Source organism: Pocillopora verrucosa, chromosome 5, assembly GCF_036669915.1.
Source record: "Pocillopora verrucosa isolate sample1 chromosome 5, ASM3666991v2, whole genome shotgun sequence".
Lineage (NCBI taxonomy): Eukaryota > Metazoa > Cnidaria > Anthozoa > Scleractinia > Pocilloporidae > Pocillopora > Pocillopora verrucosa.
In genome coordinates, this window is record NC_089316.1 from 9,007,407 (window position 1) to 9,022,476 (window position 15,070).

General features: G+C 38.3%; 2 protein-coding genes across 2 annotated transcripts; both read right to left on the minus strand.

The window, feature by feature from the left end:
* Positions 1–4,842: 4,842 nt before the first annotated feature.
* On the minus strand, positions 4,843–6,926 carry LOC131795370 (tetratricopeptide repeat protein 28-like). The gene is made up of 2 exons (XM_059112947.2): positions 5,422–6,926; positions 4,843–4,894 (listed from the first exon to the last, which is right to left on the minus strand). Exons 1-2 carry the CDS (start codon positions 6,924–6,926, stop codon positions 4,843–4,845), a joined length of 1,557 nt encoding a protein of 518 aa, XP_058968930.2.
* Positions 6,927–6,946: 20 nt separating this feature from the next.
* LOC136280691 (tetratricopeptide repeat protein 28-like) lies at positions 6,947–9,560 on the minus strand. Its single transcript, XM_066166342.1, has 3 exons — positions 7,845–9,560; positions 7,142–7,697; positions 6,947–6,984 (listed from the first exon to the last, which is right to left on the minus strand). Exons 1-3 carry the CDS (start codon positions 9,558–9,560, stop codon positions 6,947–6,949), a joined length of 2,310 nt encoding a protein of 769 aa, XP_066022439.1.
* Positions 9,561–15,070: the final 5,510 nt, after the last annotated feature.

The following is a 15,070-nucleotide window of genomic DNA, read 5'->3' on the forward strand; positions in this document are numbered from 1 at the left end:
TGGAAACAGCTGTAAGGTTTGTTCACAATATTTGTAAGCATTGAAGCCAAATAGCAGCTTGAATAAACACATTCTTCGTTTCCAGTCCTTAGTTGCTCTTATTGTACCAGATGATAGAAGTGGAGTGAGACAGCTTTGTCAGGATGAGGTAAATAAATTTACAGAAGGGGTGAGGGGTTAAAGGTGAGGGGTCCCGAGGGTCGGGGGCTGTGGTGCAAGGTGTAAATGAGAAAGGCCCGTAATATTATCACCAGGCCTCCCATGCAAGCTTGAACCAACCACAGGTTAACATGGTCGTAGCCAGGTCAATGGGATCAAACGCCAGTAATTTTTTCGTCATTGATTTTCTCCTGATACCTTTAATTTATTGCTTATTTATTCATTTATGTATTTCTTTTTTTCTTTTTCGTTTGTTTGGTTTTTTTTTTTGCAGTTTTCCATAGCTGAAAGATGATTTAATTTTTAACTTTTTCAGAACTCCCTCCTCCTTATTGTTCAATGATAATCTAACATAAAAAGCTGGAAAGTTCCTTTTTTCTTTAATGGAAACAGAGTTAGCTGAGCACATAACTGTGACTTTCCTTTCAGATTATAAATAAAGTTATATTGGAAGACATCTTGGTCAAGGGAAGAGAAGGAGATCTTAATTCATTAGAACAGGTTAGGGTGTACGTCATACATTTATTTACTCGTAGGTGACAATGTCTGATAGATGTGGGAAATGCTAATTGTAATAAGAAGAGTCCGGTTTGAATTGTTTTCCCACACGAGATAGTTTAACTTAAGGAACTTTTTCTTTAACTTTCCCTTTACGCGATAATCAGAAGGAGTCTCCACGGCAACCAACAAATTTAATTGTACCAAATGAAGTCTCTCTACTTCGAGAGCATGGACGAAAAAAAAAATTCGTATTTGCTAAAGATGAAAACGAAAGCCATCCTTTTAGATCACAACAATATCCTATGTTTCAAAGGTCAAGAAAATCTATCTTCATCCTGAGATGTTTAGCATTGATAACGGACTTCTCACGCCAACCTTCAAGGCCAAGCGTTCAGAGATACTCAAGACTTTCAAAAACCAAATTGAGCGGCTTTACGAGGAGGTGGAGGCTGGAAATTAACGCAGACGCATGCATGAAAAAGCCATCATAGGCGACACCACCCTTCGTTTCTTGAAAGCAATGGGAAAACGTTAGGAACTGAGGCAAAGCCAAAGCAATAGTCTATTAAGACAAGATACAAGGACTTTATATTCACTAAAAAAACATGAGTCTGTATAATGATGCCTGAAAAAGTGGTGAAAGAAATATTTATAATTGTTAAAAGTAATTTCGCATAACACTTCCCCCTCCCACCGCTCCGCTTCGCTCTTTTTAAAATATTTTAGGTTTACCAGCCCGCGTTATAAGTGTCCGCGAAAATGCGAGTAATACGCGTGCATGAGAGCAGACACACAAGGAGAAAGCTCCAGTAGGCTCGTGCATCCGTGATATTTCGCTCGCACGTTTTAAACGCGCCCGATTACACCTTACGCCCTGCATGTTCAGCATAACTGAATAAGAACACCCCACAGTGCGCTCTCCCTTCAACTTTGGGCAAGATTACCGCATACTTTACTATTTTGCATACAGTTCATGACAAAAGAAAACAAAGGCGACACAATAGAAAACACTCTTGGGAATATTGTTTGTATTCAAATAGTATGTGGTGCTACGGAAATCTTTTCCAAGTAAGTTAGCTTGCCAAAATATTTTTTTGAGCCTCTGTGTTCCACATTTCACTCGAACTCGAACTCGCGGAATTATTCAGACTCACATATTTAATTTTAGTTTATGACTCGTAGGAATAAAAGACAATCAATGTATATTTTTCAAAAAGAGAACTCTGCAGTAATTATCAAAATTTTAAGCAGTTATATGACTGCTATTTAATCAACAACGACGAGATTTTAAGGAAAATAAAAAACATGTTCTCTATATTTTCTGGTTTTTTTTTACGACGATCCCTTAACGTATCTTTCACACCTATCTACTCGTAAACGATACGAAACTCGCAAATGCATAACTGAAAGATAAAATGAGGCCACTTGGGAGCAAAAATCCCCATAAAATCTTGACTGAGCATGCGTACTTTATCGAACTTGCGATATTTCAGTTGCGCCATTTTAAAGATTCCCAATGTTTTTCTCCTTTAGTTGTAGTTTATATTTTACGTTTTCTACATTTTAACAAATAATGTTGCCCGAGACCCAGAAGGAAAAGCACACAGAGCAAAAACTGCGTGGAGAGTGACGACAAGGCGGAACTTCTACTGATGACGACACTGGAATATGAGGGACCGACCATTATAAAAAAGCGGGCTCCTTGGGATGGAGTGAGAAGGGGGCGGAGAATTTTAGTTGTGTCGCAACAAAAATTTACTTGATCCCTTCCTAAAGCTTTGTAGTATTCTAAAGATCCCGTCTTATTTGCAGTCACTTTTCTATATAAGCTGTACTTATTTTCCCTTTTCTGTGGGAGGGGTGGGACAAAGCGGGTCATCGCAGGCAAGCAAGATAAGGCTCGTCCGTTCTGGTAACAAAACAGAACTACTAATTGATATACCAATTCCTCTGACGAAGGGCTAACGTTCGAAACGTCATTTTTTTACCCTTTACAGTTTCTTTAGAAACCTACCACCTTTACCACTTGATACTGTTAATTTATCGTACTTTACCGATGATTACTGTCAAACCGAATGCACAGCTGCTGTCCCCTTCAAGCTGTTCAATGACGTTACAACAGGTATATATGTCAAGCTCTTTGAGTTTTCCTCGGCAAACAAATGACACGCGGGCTGACTAACTGGCTCACCAACTGACGGGCTGCTTGTCTGACAGGCTAAAAGGCGGGCTGATTGAACAAGTGAGTGACTGACTGATGACTGACTGAATGACTGATAGGCTTACTGACTGACCGACTGACTGATTGACTGACTGACTGAATGGACTTACGGAATGATTAACTGGCAGGCGGCTTGACTAACTTTAGTGAGTCACTGACTGTACTGGTTCGACAGAGCCACTGGCGTAATACCTTTTTGCTTTGTTTATCCAATGACTAGCCTCTCAATAATGATTAGTTAATTGGTTGATTGACCTGACTGGTGGGTAAGGTGACTGACTTGTTGACAGCCTGACTGAAAACTCTCTAACGAATAATGATCGAGCAGATCAACGGATTGACTAATGACCACCCGACTCATTAGTAGTTAAATTGCACTTGTCTTCTTTCTGCAGTTGGACATGTTGGCCCTCCAGTTCCTTGCAACATTATTAAGCTTGTCGATGTAGAAGAGAAAAAATACCACGCTAAAAATGCTTGGTCGGGGAGAGGTAAGATGGACTGACATAGCAATGCCTGACTTTTTAAGATCACCTCATTTAAGAAAAATAATTGTTTATTGCAACAAAATCCATTTGTGTCAGACTCAACTAAATTGAAACATTATCATTTGGATTTTACTCTTCCAGATTTGTCTAAAAGCTTCCAATGTCTTTAAAGGCTACGTTCACGACCCTAAGGAAACTGCTGAAACTATTGACGAGGATGACTGGCTCCATATTGTCCAAACAACATTGACAAAAAGAACACATAATATCTGTGTCTGAGTCTAATTCACATAAATTGAAAGGGTTTTTTTTTTGCTTTCTATCAAATGTTGTTTTTTCGTTGTCGGTTTATTTTACAAAATTGAAAATCATTTACTCAAGGTGTTGCATCTCAGCCTACACATCCAAAAAGCTAACTCTTGCATACATAGCATGCCTATGTTTATTTTTGTTATTTTTGACATCAGTACATCCTGCGTAGTGTTTCTTCTCTTCTTTTGATTGACTTTAACTTCAATGATTCACGCAATAACTGTTCCTTTTCTTTCCAATCTGACGTTTCCATCAATGTCTATTCTACTGCTTCCTCTCTTTACTTCTGTTTGTTGCAAATATATTACGCACTGTTTTGACTTTTATCTGTTTGGTTGTATGTTTGTATCTTGCACATAGTTCGCTCTCTTCTCTGATTGAATTTTGCGTTAGAATCTTCTACAATACTTCTTCTCTTCAATTTTAATTTCCAAGTTAATATCTATTTCGCTGTTTTTTTTCAATTTGTATTTGTTTCTTACGTTAGAATCTATCCATGAACTTTTTTTTCTGAATTATGGCTGATTGTCACGTTAATTTTCTACCAAGTGTTTGCACTTTCCTGTTTGACTATAGCGCTAGTATCTTACGCAATATTTCAAGCTAATTTTACCTTAAGAATTTGGATATCGTTTCTTTTCTCTTCTCTATTTGATGCTGAAATTAAGTAAATTTCACTCTGTCTGTTCCCTTCTTCGTTTATCTTTTAGATTATGATATAGTAACGCCTACTTTCCTCTTCCGTTTGTTTGTTATGTAATTATCCCCTATACCTACGACCGATTTTCATGACTCTTTGATGATCGCGTCTACATGCTACGAGAGAATTGAAAACCAGATCATGGTGACGTAAACCAAGGATCAATTTTGAATTTTGACGCAACTTTACCAAAATTCTATCATGTTTAACTTCAGCTTATTTCCTGCGTTCATCCCAATGCTAATTTAAGTTCCCTAATGACATAATTAATAGATCTAACGGTTGAATTGCAAGTTTTTTTGTCGCACACTTTCGATTCAGCCTTGTTTAAAAAAGCATGCCAAAACGACTTCTTGAATTTTAAACAAATTAAAAATGTCTATGCAAAGTACTACCAATGTCCATTTAAAGACGAAAAATGGAAGATAAAAGGAAGAAGAATCTTTGTGTAGGATCAGTCGTCACTCTGTTTCTTTCTTTGCGTCATTGTTGTCCTCCTTGAGTTCTTTTTTCCTAAAAACAAACATTCTGCATTTGTCACTATTTTAGCTGAAAAGCAAACGGTTCAAGTTCATTTGAAAGAAATTACTTTTTCTTCAATGTCATGGACTACGATTTTCGAACTTTTCCAAATTATTGTCGAATATACCATGATTGATGCAAAGGTGACTTCAAAATTATGGTTTAATTGGTTATTGTTGTGGATTTTTTACAAAATAAAGTTAACTTTTTTAAAGTCAGCTTAAATTTCTCAGATTACTCTCATCGTCTAGCGTATAGCATCGTTTCAACCTTGAGCAGTTATTTCTGAATGTCTTCCATGCAAAAGGAACTCCTTTTCAAGGCCAATTGAGGAAGCGATTCATCAAATTCTTCTGGCTCTGAGCCTAAATAAAATCGTCTTTTTTTTCTTGACATTTTAGAGATGAAATACGAAGACAAAAACAAACAAACAGGAACTGACTGTAATACGTTGAATTGAAAAAGTTAAGTGTGCTGATCGGTTATTAAAGAAAATTGCTCATGACAATCACACTTACCCTTTTTTCGTAAAATCAAATGTCACGTTATCCCCCATCAGCACAAATGGAGCCCATTGGGAAGGTTTGGGGAAACCATTGCTTCTCAACCACTGAACGGCCTGGTGAAGAGACTCACTGGCACTTTCTCCACGCACAAGGTGTTCGTAGAAATGATTCATGAGCTGCTCCGTTGCTTCGTCTTCTATAGCCCACGATGCTACCAACACTGAACGTGCACCGGATGCTAAGAATGCACGAGCAATTCCAAGGACTCCTTCCTTTTTAACCAATCCACGCCCACTGTGACAACAGCTGAGTACTACCAGTTTGGCTCGCACTTGAACTCCTTGAATTTCGGATACAGTCAGGAGGTAGTCTTCCTCTTGAGGAGTATCGTCAGTAATACGTTGAGGAGAGAGGGCAATCTCTCCTCTTTCGGGATTTCCATGTGCGGCAAGATGTATTAGACTTACCGAAGGTATCGCTTGAAGTACTGCCTGCTTTGTTGCGCCACTTCCTAACAAAGGTTGAACGCCCAGCAGTCGACCAACCATCTCTGCTTCCTTTCTTGCACAGAACAATGGTGTAATGTTGGTAAGACGTCCATTGTAATGCACTTCGCCAACCGTAGGATCACCAACAACCAGCGCATCGGTTGGACTGTGATAGTCCGCTGGACATTCTTGAATGATTCGGAGAGTCGTCAGTGAAGGGAAGATACGGATTCTGTACTTCTCTGATAAATACTTTCCGGCGGATTCATCACGCAAGGCAGCAAATGGGACTCGGTACGAAAAACGATCCGGCACAATGATGATTTCAGGCTCTGTAAGTAAGTCTTCCACAGGTGCGACGATCCATTTGTAGCACAATTTATGAATTCTTTCGGCATCTTTGGTTTGTTCACCTCGCAAATTTGCTCGGCTATGAAGAGATGTCGTCACGTGGTCATCCAAAGATCGATCTTCGCAGTTCGCTGTGGGTAAAACGCCAAAGGCAGAGGCGCTCTTTTTGAAAATTCCTTCCACATCGCAAACTCGCTCGTCAATAAGAGTGTCTACTTCCACTTCGTCTGTTACTCGGAAGCAAGTGCCTTCATTTGCTTTCAATACCCAGAGAAGAACATGCCGCTCTCTATACGAAATGTACAAGAAAACAGAGTTTCTTTCTCTCCTCACGATGTTTTCAATCCCGAACCATGATTGTGGATCGGCTGAGATGTGGCTTTCCACGGAGTACTTTTCTGCCATTGATTCTGCGAGGACTCTTGCTCGAGCCAGTTCCTCAACATAGAGAGCGTCTCCAAATTTTTCAATAATGAAAAGCAAGTCAATGAGAAAACGGTAGGGAAAAGTACCGTGTTCCTCCAACAGAGACATTTTAAAGTCACTGTTTCCTTTCATAAAGGTTCTGATTTGCTCATATTTTGCAATACATTGAAGAAGATATTCCTTTGCCTCCACAAACTCTGACTGCGATATCTTTATCAGCGTAACACTGAGAAGGCTTTTAAACTCAAGCATCTTGTCTCCAATTTGGCTGCTTATGGAATAAGCTTTCTCAAAACAATCTTCTGCCTCGCTACATTCACCGAGCGATCGGTGTATCATGCCAAGGTTTATGTAAATGTTTGCTTCGCCATTTCTATGGCCACATTCTCTGCTGATGGTAAGCGCTTTCACACAATATTCTTTTGCTTTCTGATTGTCATTCACAGAAGAAAAAACAGCAGCCAAACTTGCTGTAGCCTGGGCTTCAAGTATTCTGTCACCACTTGCTATACTGATGCCGACTGCCTTGTCCAAATATTCTTTAGCTTGCCGATTTTTTCGAAGGTCAAAATAAACATTCCCAAGACTCAAGTATTCTTCACCTTTTCTTACGCCGATTTCCGTCTTTATGGCAAGTGCTTTCTCGTAATATTCTTTAGCCTTCTGGTAATCGCCTTGGTAATGAAACAAATTTCCGAGGTTCCTGTTAGCTGTTGCTTCGTCTCCTTTCGTGCCTATTTCTATCGCCATGGCAAGTGCTCTCTCGTAATAATCTTTAGCCCTCTGATATTCGCCAAGAAAATGAAACACTCTTCCGAGCATCCCGTTTCTTGTTGCTTCTGCTTTTCTTTCACCAATTTCTATTGAAATGGCAAGTGCTTTCTCGCAATATTCTTTAGCCTTCTGATATTCGCCTAGGGAATGAAACACATTTGCAAGATTCTTGTCACTTACTCCTTCTCCTTGTCTGTCGCCAATTTCTATCGTAATAGCAAGTGCTTTCTTGTGACATTCCTTAGCCTTCTGATATTTGCCAAGGGAATGAAAAACACATCCGAGGTTCCCGTTACTCACTCCTTCTCCTTTTCTGTCGCCGATTTCAATCGCGATGGCAAGTGCTTCCTCGTAATATTCTTTAGCCTTCTGATATTCGCTAAGCGAATAAAACACATTTCCGAGGTTCCCGTTAAATGTTCCTTGCCCTTGTCTGTCGCCAATTTCTATCGCAATAGCAAGTGCTTTGTTGCAATATTCCTTAGCCTTGTGATATTTGCCAAGAGAATGAAACACATTTCCGAGGTTCCCGGTACTCACTCCTTCTCCTCGTCTGTCGCCAGTTTCTATCGCGATGGCAAGTGCTTCATCGTGAAACTCTTTAGCCTTCTGATATTCGCCTAACGAATAAAACACATCTCCGAGGTTCCTGTTAAATGCTCCTTGCCCTTCTCTGTTGCCAATTTCTATCGCAATAGCAAGTGCTTTGTTGTGACATTCCTTAGCCTTATGATATTCGCCAAGGAAATAAAACACACTTCCGAGCATCCCGTTTGTTGTTCCTTCTGCTTTTCTGTCGCTAATTTCTATCGCGATGGCAAGTGCTTTCTCGTAATATTCTTTAGCTTTGTGATATTCGCCAAGACAACGAAACACAGTTCCGAGGCTCCCGTTGATTCTTCCTTCTGCTTGTCTGTCGCCAATTTCTATCGCGATAGAAAGTGCTCTCTCGCAATATTCTTTAACCTTCTGATATTGGCCTAGGGAATGAAACACATCTCCTAGGTTCCCGTTCATTCTTCCTTCTCCTTGTCTGTCGCCAATTTCTATCGCGATGGCAAGTGCTTTCTCGTGATATTCCTTAGCCTTCTGATATTCGTCTAGGGAAAGCAACACATTTCCGAGGTTTCCATTAATTGTTCCTTCTCCTTGTCTGTCGCCATTTTCTATCGCGATGGTAAGTGCTTTCCCATAATATTCTTTAGCCTTCTGATATTCGCCTAGGGAATTAAACACAGTTCCGAGGTTCCCGTTATTTACTTCTTCTCCTTGTCTGTCGCCAATTTCTATCGCCATCGCAAGTGCTTTCTTGCAATATTCTTTAGCCTTCTGATATTTGCTGAGGGAAAGAAACACAGTTCCGAGGTTCCCGTTAGTTGTTGCTTCTCCTTCTTTGTCATCAATTTCTATGGCGATGGCAAGTGCTTTCTCGTAATATTCTTTAGCCTTGTGATATTTGCCAAGGGAATGAAACACATTTCCGAGGTCCCCGTTAGATCTTCCTTCTTCTTGTCTGTCGCCAATTTCTATCGCAATGGCAAGTGCTTTCTTGTGACATTCTTTAGCCTTCTGATATTTTCCAAGGGAATGAAACACAGTTCCGAGGTATCCGTTACCTCTTCCTTCTGCTTGTCTGTCGCCAATTTCTATCCCCATGGTGAGTGTTTTCTCAAGGTGTTTTTTTGCCTTCTGCATTTCATTGAGGCTCATACATACAGTTCCAAGTCGTCCGTGAGCCATGGCTTCTTCTCTTTTGTGACCAGTCGTTTGCACGATGATGAGTGCGCTATTGAAAAGTTGCTTTGCCTCTACAAACCGGCGCTGCGCTTTATATTTGTCTCCCAGTTGAATGGTTAGTCTTCCAGCGTGGTGCAACGTGTAAAGAAGTCTTTTGGCATATCTTACCGCACTTGTGTCACCAGAGATGGCGTAGTATGCATTGGATATTACATTGGAGATATCAAGGTGACTACCACAGTCAAGGTTTTGAAGTAGAATTGCACATTCATTACATAACTCAGTCGCTTGTGGGCCACGATCAGTGTTGAGAAGAAATATGACGACATTTAAACCTATCTGGACTGACTTTAGGATTTCTGCAGCGTCACTCATTACGAGTCTTCCTGTTTGTTGTCGTGACAAAGAATTAACAAAAAAACAAAACTTAAAAAAGTTGAAATAAAAACTGATCATAGTGGAGTCCTTGAGCTTTTTAAGGGAATTGGTTGTTTCCTTCCTTTTTACGAATGTCTGAGGACAACATTTTTTTTCATTCTTTTATTCAAACCAATCGTATATGAATCAGTTGGGTTGAATTCAAGTAATCGTAAAGCAGATTTTGTTTTAGCTATCAAAAACGGTTCACCAATTGAACAGCGGTTAATTTACGAATCTTGTTATGTTTGCATTAAACGTATTTTTTTAACTCAATGTGTGCCACACAATTAGTTATTACTGAATCTGATCGCAATCTATTGCTTGAAAATGACTTCCACTGAGATTGTTAAAATTAGCAGAAAAAATTGGCAAACATTTGAATTCAACTCAAAGAATGTACATTAACATGATTTTCTCTGGAACTTCTATTGATCATATTATGATAGGGCGGGATAGGATGGGACGATTTAAATGGGCACCGTTCAGGCGTCGCGAGCGTCTCGCGCGGTTTTTGGACAGATCGCCTGGTTGCCTGGCAGCCGAAACAGGACAGAATTTCAATGACGCTTTTAGCCGAGGAAGTAGTTTTTATTCGACTTTTTAATTGAAGTAATGGCATTTATGTTTTTCGTACGAATCAGTTTTAAAGAAATATTTTGACTTCTCTCGGAGAAAATCATTTCTCTCATTCCAATCAGGAGAGACAATGCAAGCGCATGCTGTCACTTATTTTGTTATGAACGGGAAATGGCGGTACAATTTTATTCGGTTTACACAGGGGTTTCTTATTTCCTACTCATCTAGCACAGGATCCTTTTTGCCTGCATGCACACTCTGTACTTCTTTGCAGTGTCATACGAGAGCAGTCAAACTGCCTTTCAAAAGGAGGGCGCCAAAAGCGTTTACACGTGACGCCTGATTAAGGCCAAAATTTAATACTGGACGCGTGAATTTTACAGAAAAGCGAGCGTGATTCGTGAATTTATGATTTAGTGTGAGGCGTAATTTGCCTCCTGAAACATAAGTTACCCGTGAATTTCTTCTTTCATCTCGTGAAATCCTCAAGATTTTCCAGAAACCTTCTACACAAGGCGAGATATTTGAAGTTTTGCCTTTCATACACGTGACGCGTGAATTTTTCTAAAAATTGTTGCATGAAATCCTGACAGGATCATGAGTCTCACTCCGAGGTCTCTCACTCAGGGACTCACTCTGCTCTTATTTCCATGGTTGTTTCACTCAGAGTCGAGGCAAATCAATAATTTTTAATCAATCCGGAGATATCCATCTACGTGACGTAGACCAGTTTCGTTGCGTGGAAGACAAATTTGATGGACATAAATTCAACGAAATAAAAATTACATTATACATTAAAAGGAAGTATGAAACCATTCAACTGTGTCCGAATGAATATATTTGTGTCGAAATAAGATTTCGATTTGTCAGTTTTAGAAACTTGCTTCATGAATTTGAGAGCTACGAAATTGGAACATATAACTGTTGTCAATCAATACTAAACAGTTATTTTCAAAACCGAAAATATTTTGGTTGTAATACAGCATAAAATTGGGAAAAGAGCAAAGATCCTACTCAGCGTTTAAACCGATCGCTCGTCATCAAAACGTTTAATTTGGTTATGAGACGAAGGAAATAAAGATTGTTCATAGAAAGCGCGTATGACTGAACTATTTTTATTCACGAGTAGCGATGCATCAAATAAAGGAACGAGGGAGCGCAGCAAACGATTGAGTTTTTTGATGCATGGAAACTAGAGATCAAAAATTGCTCAAGCACTTTCCATGTATGATGTTTTTATTTCATACATATAAAATTATACTGAAATTCACACTTAAAAGTGGAAAGCAAACGACTGTGAAAACATAACGTTCGTACGATCAGAGGCACGAACGATAGTACTTCACAATGTAATCTCCGTATTTATGAAATAAAATCTTTTCATTTCATTCAATTACATTCGCGTTACTTCAATAACTCATACACCAAGTTCTCCAAATTTTTTGTTTGTTAAAATAATAAGATCAATTTTATTCATAGGAAATGAAATTAAGAAGCAATAGAAATTTAAAAAGAAAAGCGAACAGCTCACCTTTGAAAACAGACCCTGCTGACAGATTTTGATGATGTGACTAATGAAAACGAAAGTAAAAAAATGAAATTAGACTTTCCCAGACAAACAAACGCATATACAAATAGCTGATGTAACGACATTTAACTCACACGGTTGGTAACAAGAAATCACCAAAATGAAAAAAGAAAACCTGAGATGGAAGAAAATTGTCTCCCAGGTTGCCCATAAGATTCATGAAATAACATATGGCATCTTCTTATTTTCCATCATCACAGATGTGATGAATATGTAGTTTCTCCTTACAATATCAATATACCGTACAACAATCAAGTCGTGAGAATAAACAGACTCATCATTCACAAGTATTTATCTCTATCATTATTAAGTTGCAATCGTAAACATTTCAGCGCGCTATATTTCTGAAATAAATATTTAGCCGCTCACCTTTCAAGAAGAGATGATCTCTTGATTGGAAGGAGACCAAAATCATGGAACTGATTTTAAATTTTCTCTGCAAAGTAACGAAGAATGCAAAGAGTTAATGAAAGATCGAATATGAAAATTATCGGTAAAAAGTAATCATTGTAAAAACCTAAGGAGGATGGAACTTGCATTACAGTTTGCCTATAAGATATCTAAAAAAATATTGGAGCCTGCATATCATTGATACGAGTTTGGTGGTTTTAGATTTCCCTTTGAGCGATTTCTTAAACGTTCAAGTTACAGAAGTGAGGAACTTATTGCTTCTCTTTGTGTTATGTTATTCAGTGAACAAGCTAGTGGCGAGAACATTCATCAGCTGAGTATGTTTTCGTAGAACAACACTAAATTCTTCCTACTGACGAACAAGGTAAAGTGAAGGAGCTATATGGAAGAATTACTAATACGATCATAAATTCAAAGGGTCAAGATGAAGCCGAATATTTTACAATCAAGTCAAAAATATATCTGAATTTGGTAGGTCTCCACAAATTTTATCAGACTAAAATTTCTCATATTTAATTTATACCCGAAATATATATTTCTCTTGAAAAGGCGAGAAAATAATAATTACAAGCTAATTTAGTTTTTCAAGTGCTAACCTTTTTAAAAGTAAACACGGGTTGTATTGTTTGAGAGATGAGACCGAAAGCCGCAAGAAACAAAGGTAACTGCAAGCAGCTCGTGTAAGAACAAAGTGCTGAGCTTGATAGGTTAAAAATGATCACTAAAATGTCTGCAACAAGATTTTAAACCGTAGTTGATAGTATCTTGGTCTGAGATGTATCAATACGAATTTCCGTTTTGCTCACACTGCTCATTGCAAAACATTGTGTCTCTTTCTTTTAAAATCAAGATTTGCTGTTCTTGGATTTGATTTCTGTTGCACCTGATTTGAGGTGGCGATGACAGGTTTTTTTGGTTTTGTTTTTAAAGGGGAAAGGAATGTAAGCTATTTTTTCTTTATTTTTGCTGCTTACCCCTGAACAAGGAAGTGTGTCTTCTTCAGTATTTTAATTGATTGACTGAGGAAGTCGAGAGTAAGAAACTGAAATGACAATTTTCTAATCGGAAAAAAAAATTGTTCAGAAAACCCAAAACACCACTACGTCGCTTTCCAACTTCCCCGTAATACCATCAAAAGCATTGCATCTTTGTTCTTTTTACATGATAGGAAGAATTTCTGCTCATGCGATGAACATTTTTCACCACAAAAATTTCAATTTCGGATGGCTCTATCTTGCCGATTTTCTTCATTGCGAACACCAACAACGATTTCCGTCTTTCTTAATCTGAACATTTGTTTTGCCGAAATAACTGACCCCGCGCTAAACGCAATGCGAACATTTAACATTTGTAAACTTTTGAGGACGTTTTTCTTGCGCACAGATCAGGCATTCCTATTGGATTAGATTTACACTGTCCTTTTGATTGTTATCCAAGCGTTGTATAGTTGTGAATGATACGAATGTAACTCAACACGGCAGAAGTACCGATTTTAATGCGCTAGAGACTTGTTCTTCCTGTGACATGAAAAAACTTTAAATATAGATGGAATTGATTCAGAATGATAAACCAAAGGGGGAACAACGGACACCAAAAGTAAAGATTAAATTCGATTTGTAAAACGCAAGTTTAGAAACCTGAAAATCAATCGCTCTCCATCTTCCCCATAAATTAAGCGCACAAAACAAACTATCAAATGAAAAATAGATTTTCCTGCCTTGAATTAATTTGAAATGTAGCAATACTGTGCGATTTGAAAGTACTCTGCGTTACCACTGACACTGAAAACCATACGCTACTTAGGACGGTCCAAGAAACATCATGGCGCACCAAACGGAAATTTTATGAGAAGAATCTCTGCTCATGTGATGAAAATTTTCCCCACAAAACATTTCAATTTCGGATGGCTCTCTCTTACCAATTTTGTTACATTGCGAAAACCAACAATGGTTTCCGTCTTTCTTAATCTGAACATTTCTTATGCCGAAATAACTGGCTCCGCGCTTGACGCAATGCGAACATGTAACATACGTAAACTTATCAGGACGCTTTTTTTGTGCACATATTTGGCATGCCTATTGGATCAGATTTACACTGGAGATTTCATAGTTATCCAAGCGTTGGATAGCTGTGAATCATACGAATATAACTCAACACGGCAGAAGTACCGATTTTAATGCGCAAGAGACTTGTTCTTCTTGTGATATTAAAAAAAACTTTAAATATAGATGGAGTTTAGTCAGACCGATGTCCTTCTAAAGCAATTCATGATGTGTCAATATATGAATCAACACAGTAATGGTCTATGTGAGAGCAGCTTAAAATATGCATTGTTAAATTGATGAGATGTCGCATTAGCACACCAACATGTTAACAATTAAAAATCGTACTTACCACGACTCTTTGAACTCTTTGTTGCTTTGTAAAGTAAAGGAAGTGTGTCTTGTTCAGTAATTTGATTGAAAGACTGAGGAAGCCCAGAGTAAGAAACTGAAATGACACTTTTCCTGCAAAACAGAAATGAATGACAATGACTTTTTGTAAAAAAAAAAAACAACATAACAAAAGAAAAACAACAAAATCGTTCGAAAAAACCTAAAGTACCACTACGCCGCTTTCTAACTTCCCCGTAATTGCATTAAAAAAATTGCATCTTTGTTCTTTTTACAGAAACATTTCCCAATCATACATCGTGTGATGCTTTTACTCTTTCAGTACCAGACTCGGACACTTAATAATTGTTTAATGTACAATTTCTCCTTACAGAATCAATATATTCTTCAGCCAACAGTTTTGGAGAATAAAGAAACTTGTCAGCTTGAGAGTGTCAGACTAACGCAACATTTCATTCTCTTAAAACATTTACGGTGACATTTGTTACATTTAGAAA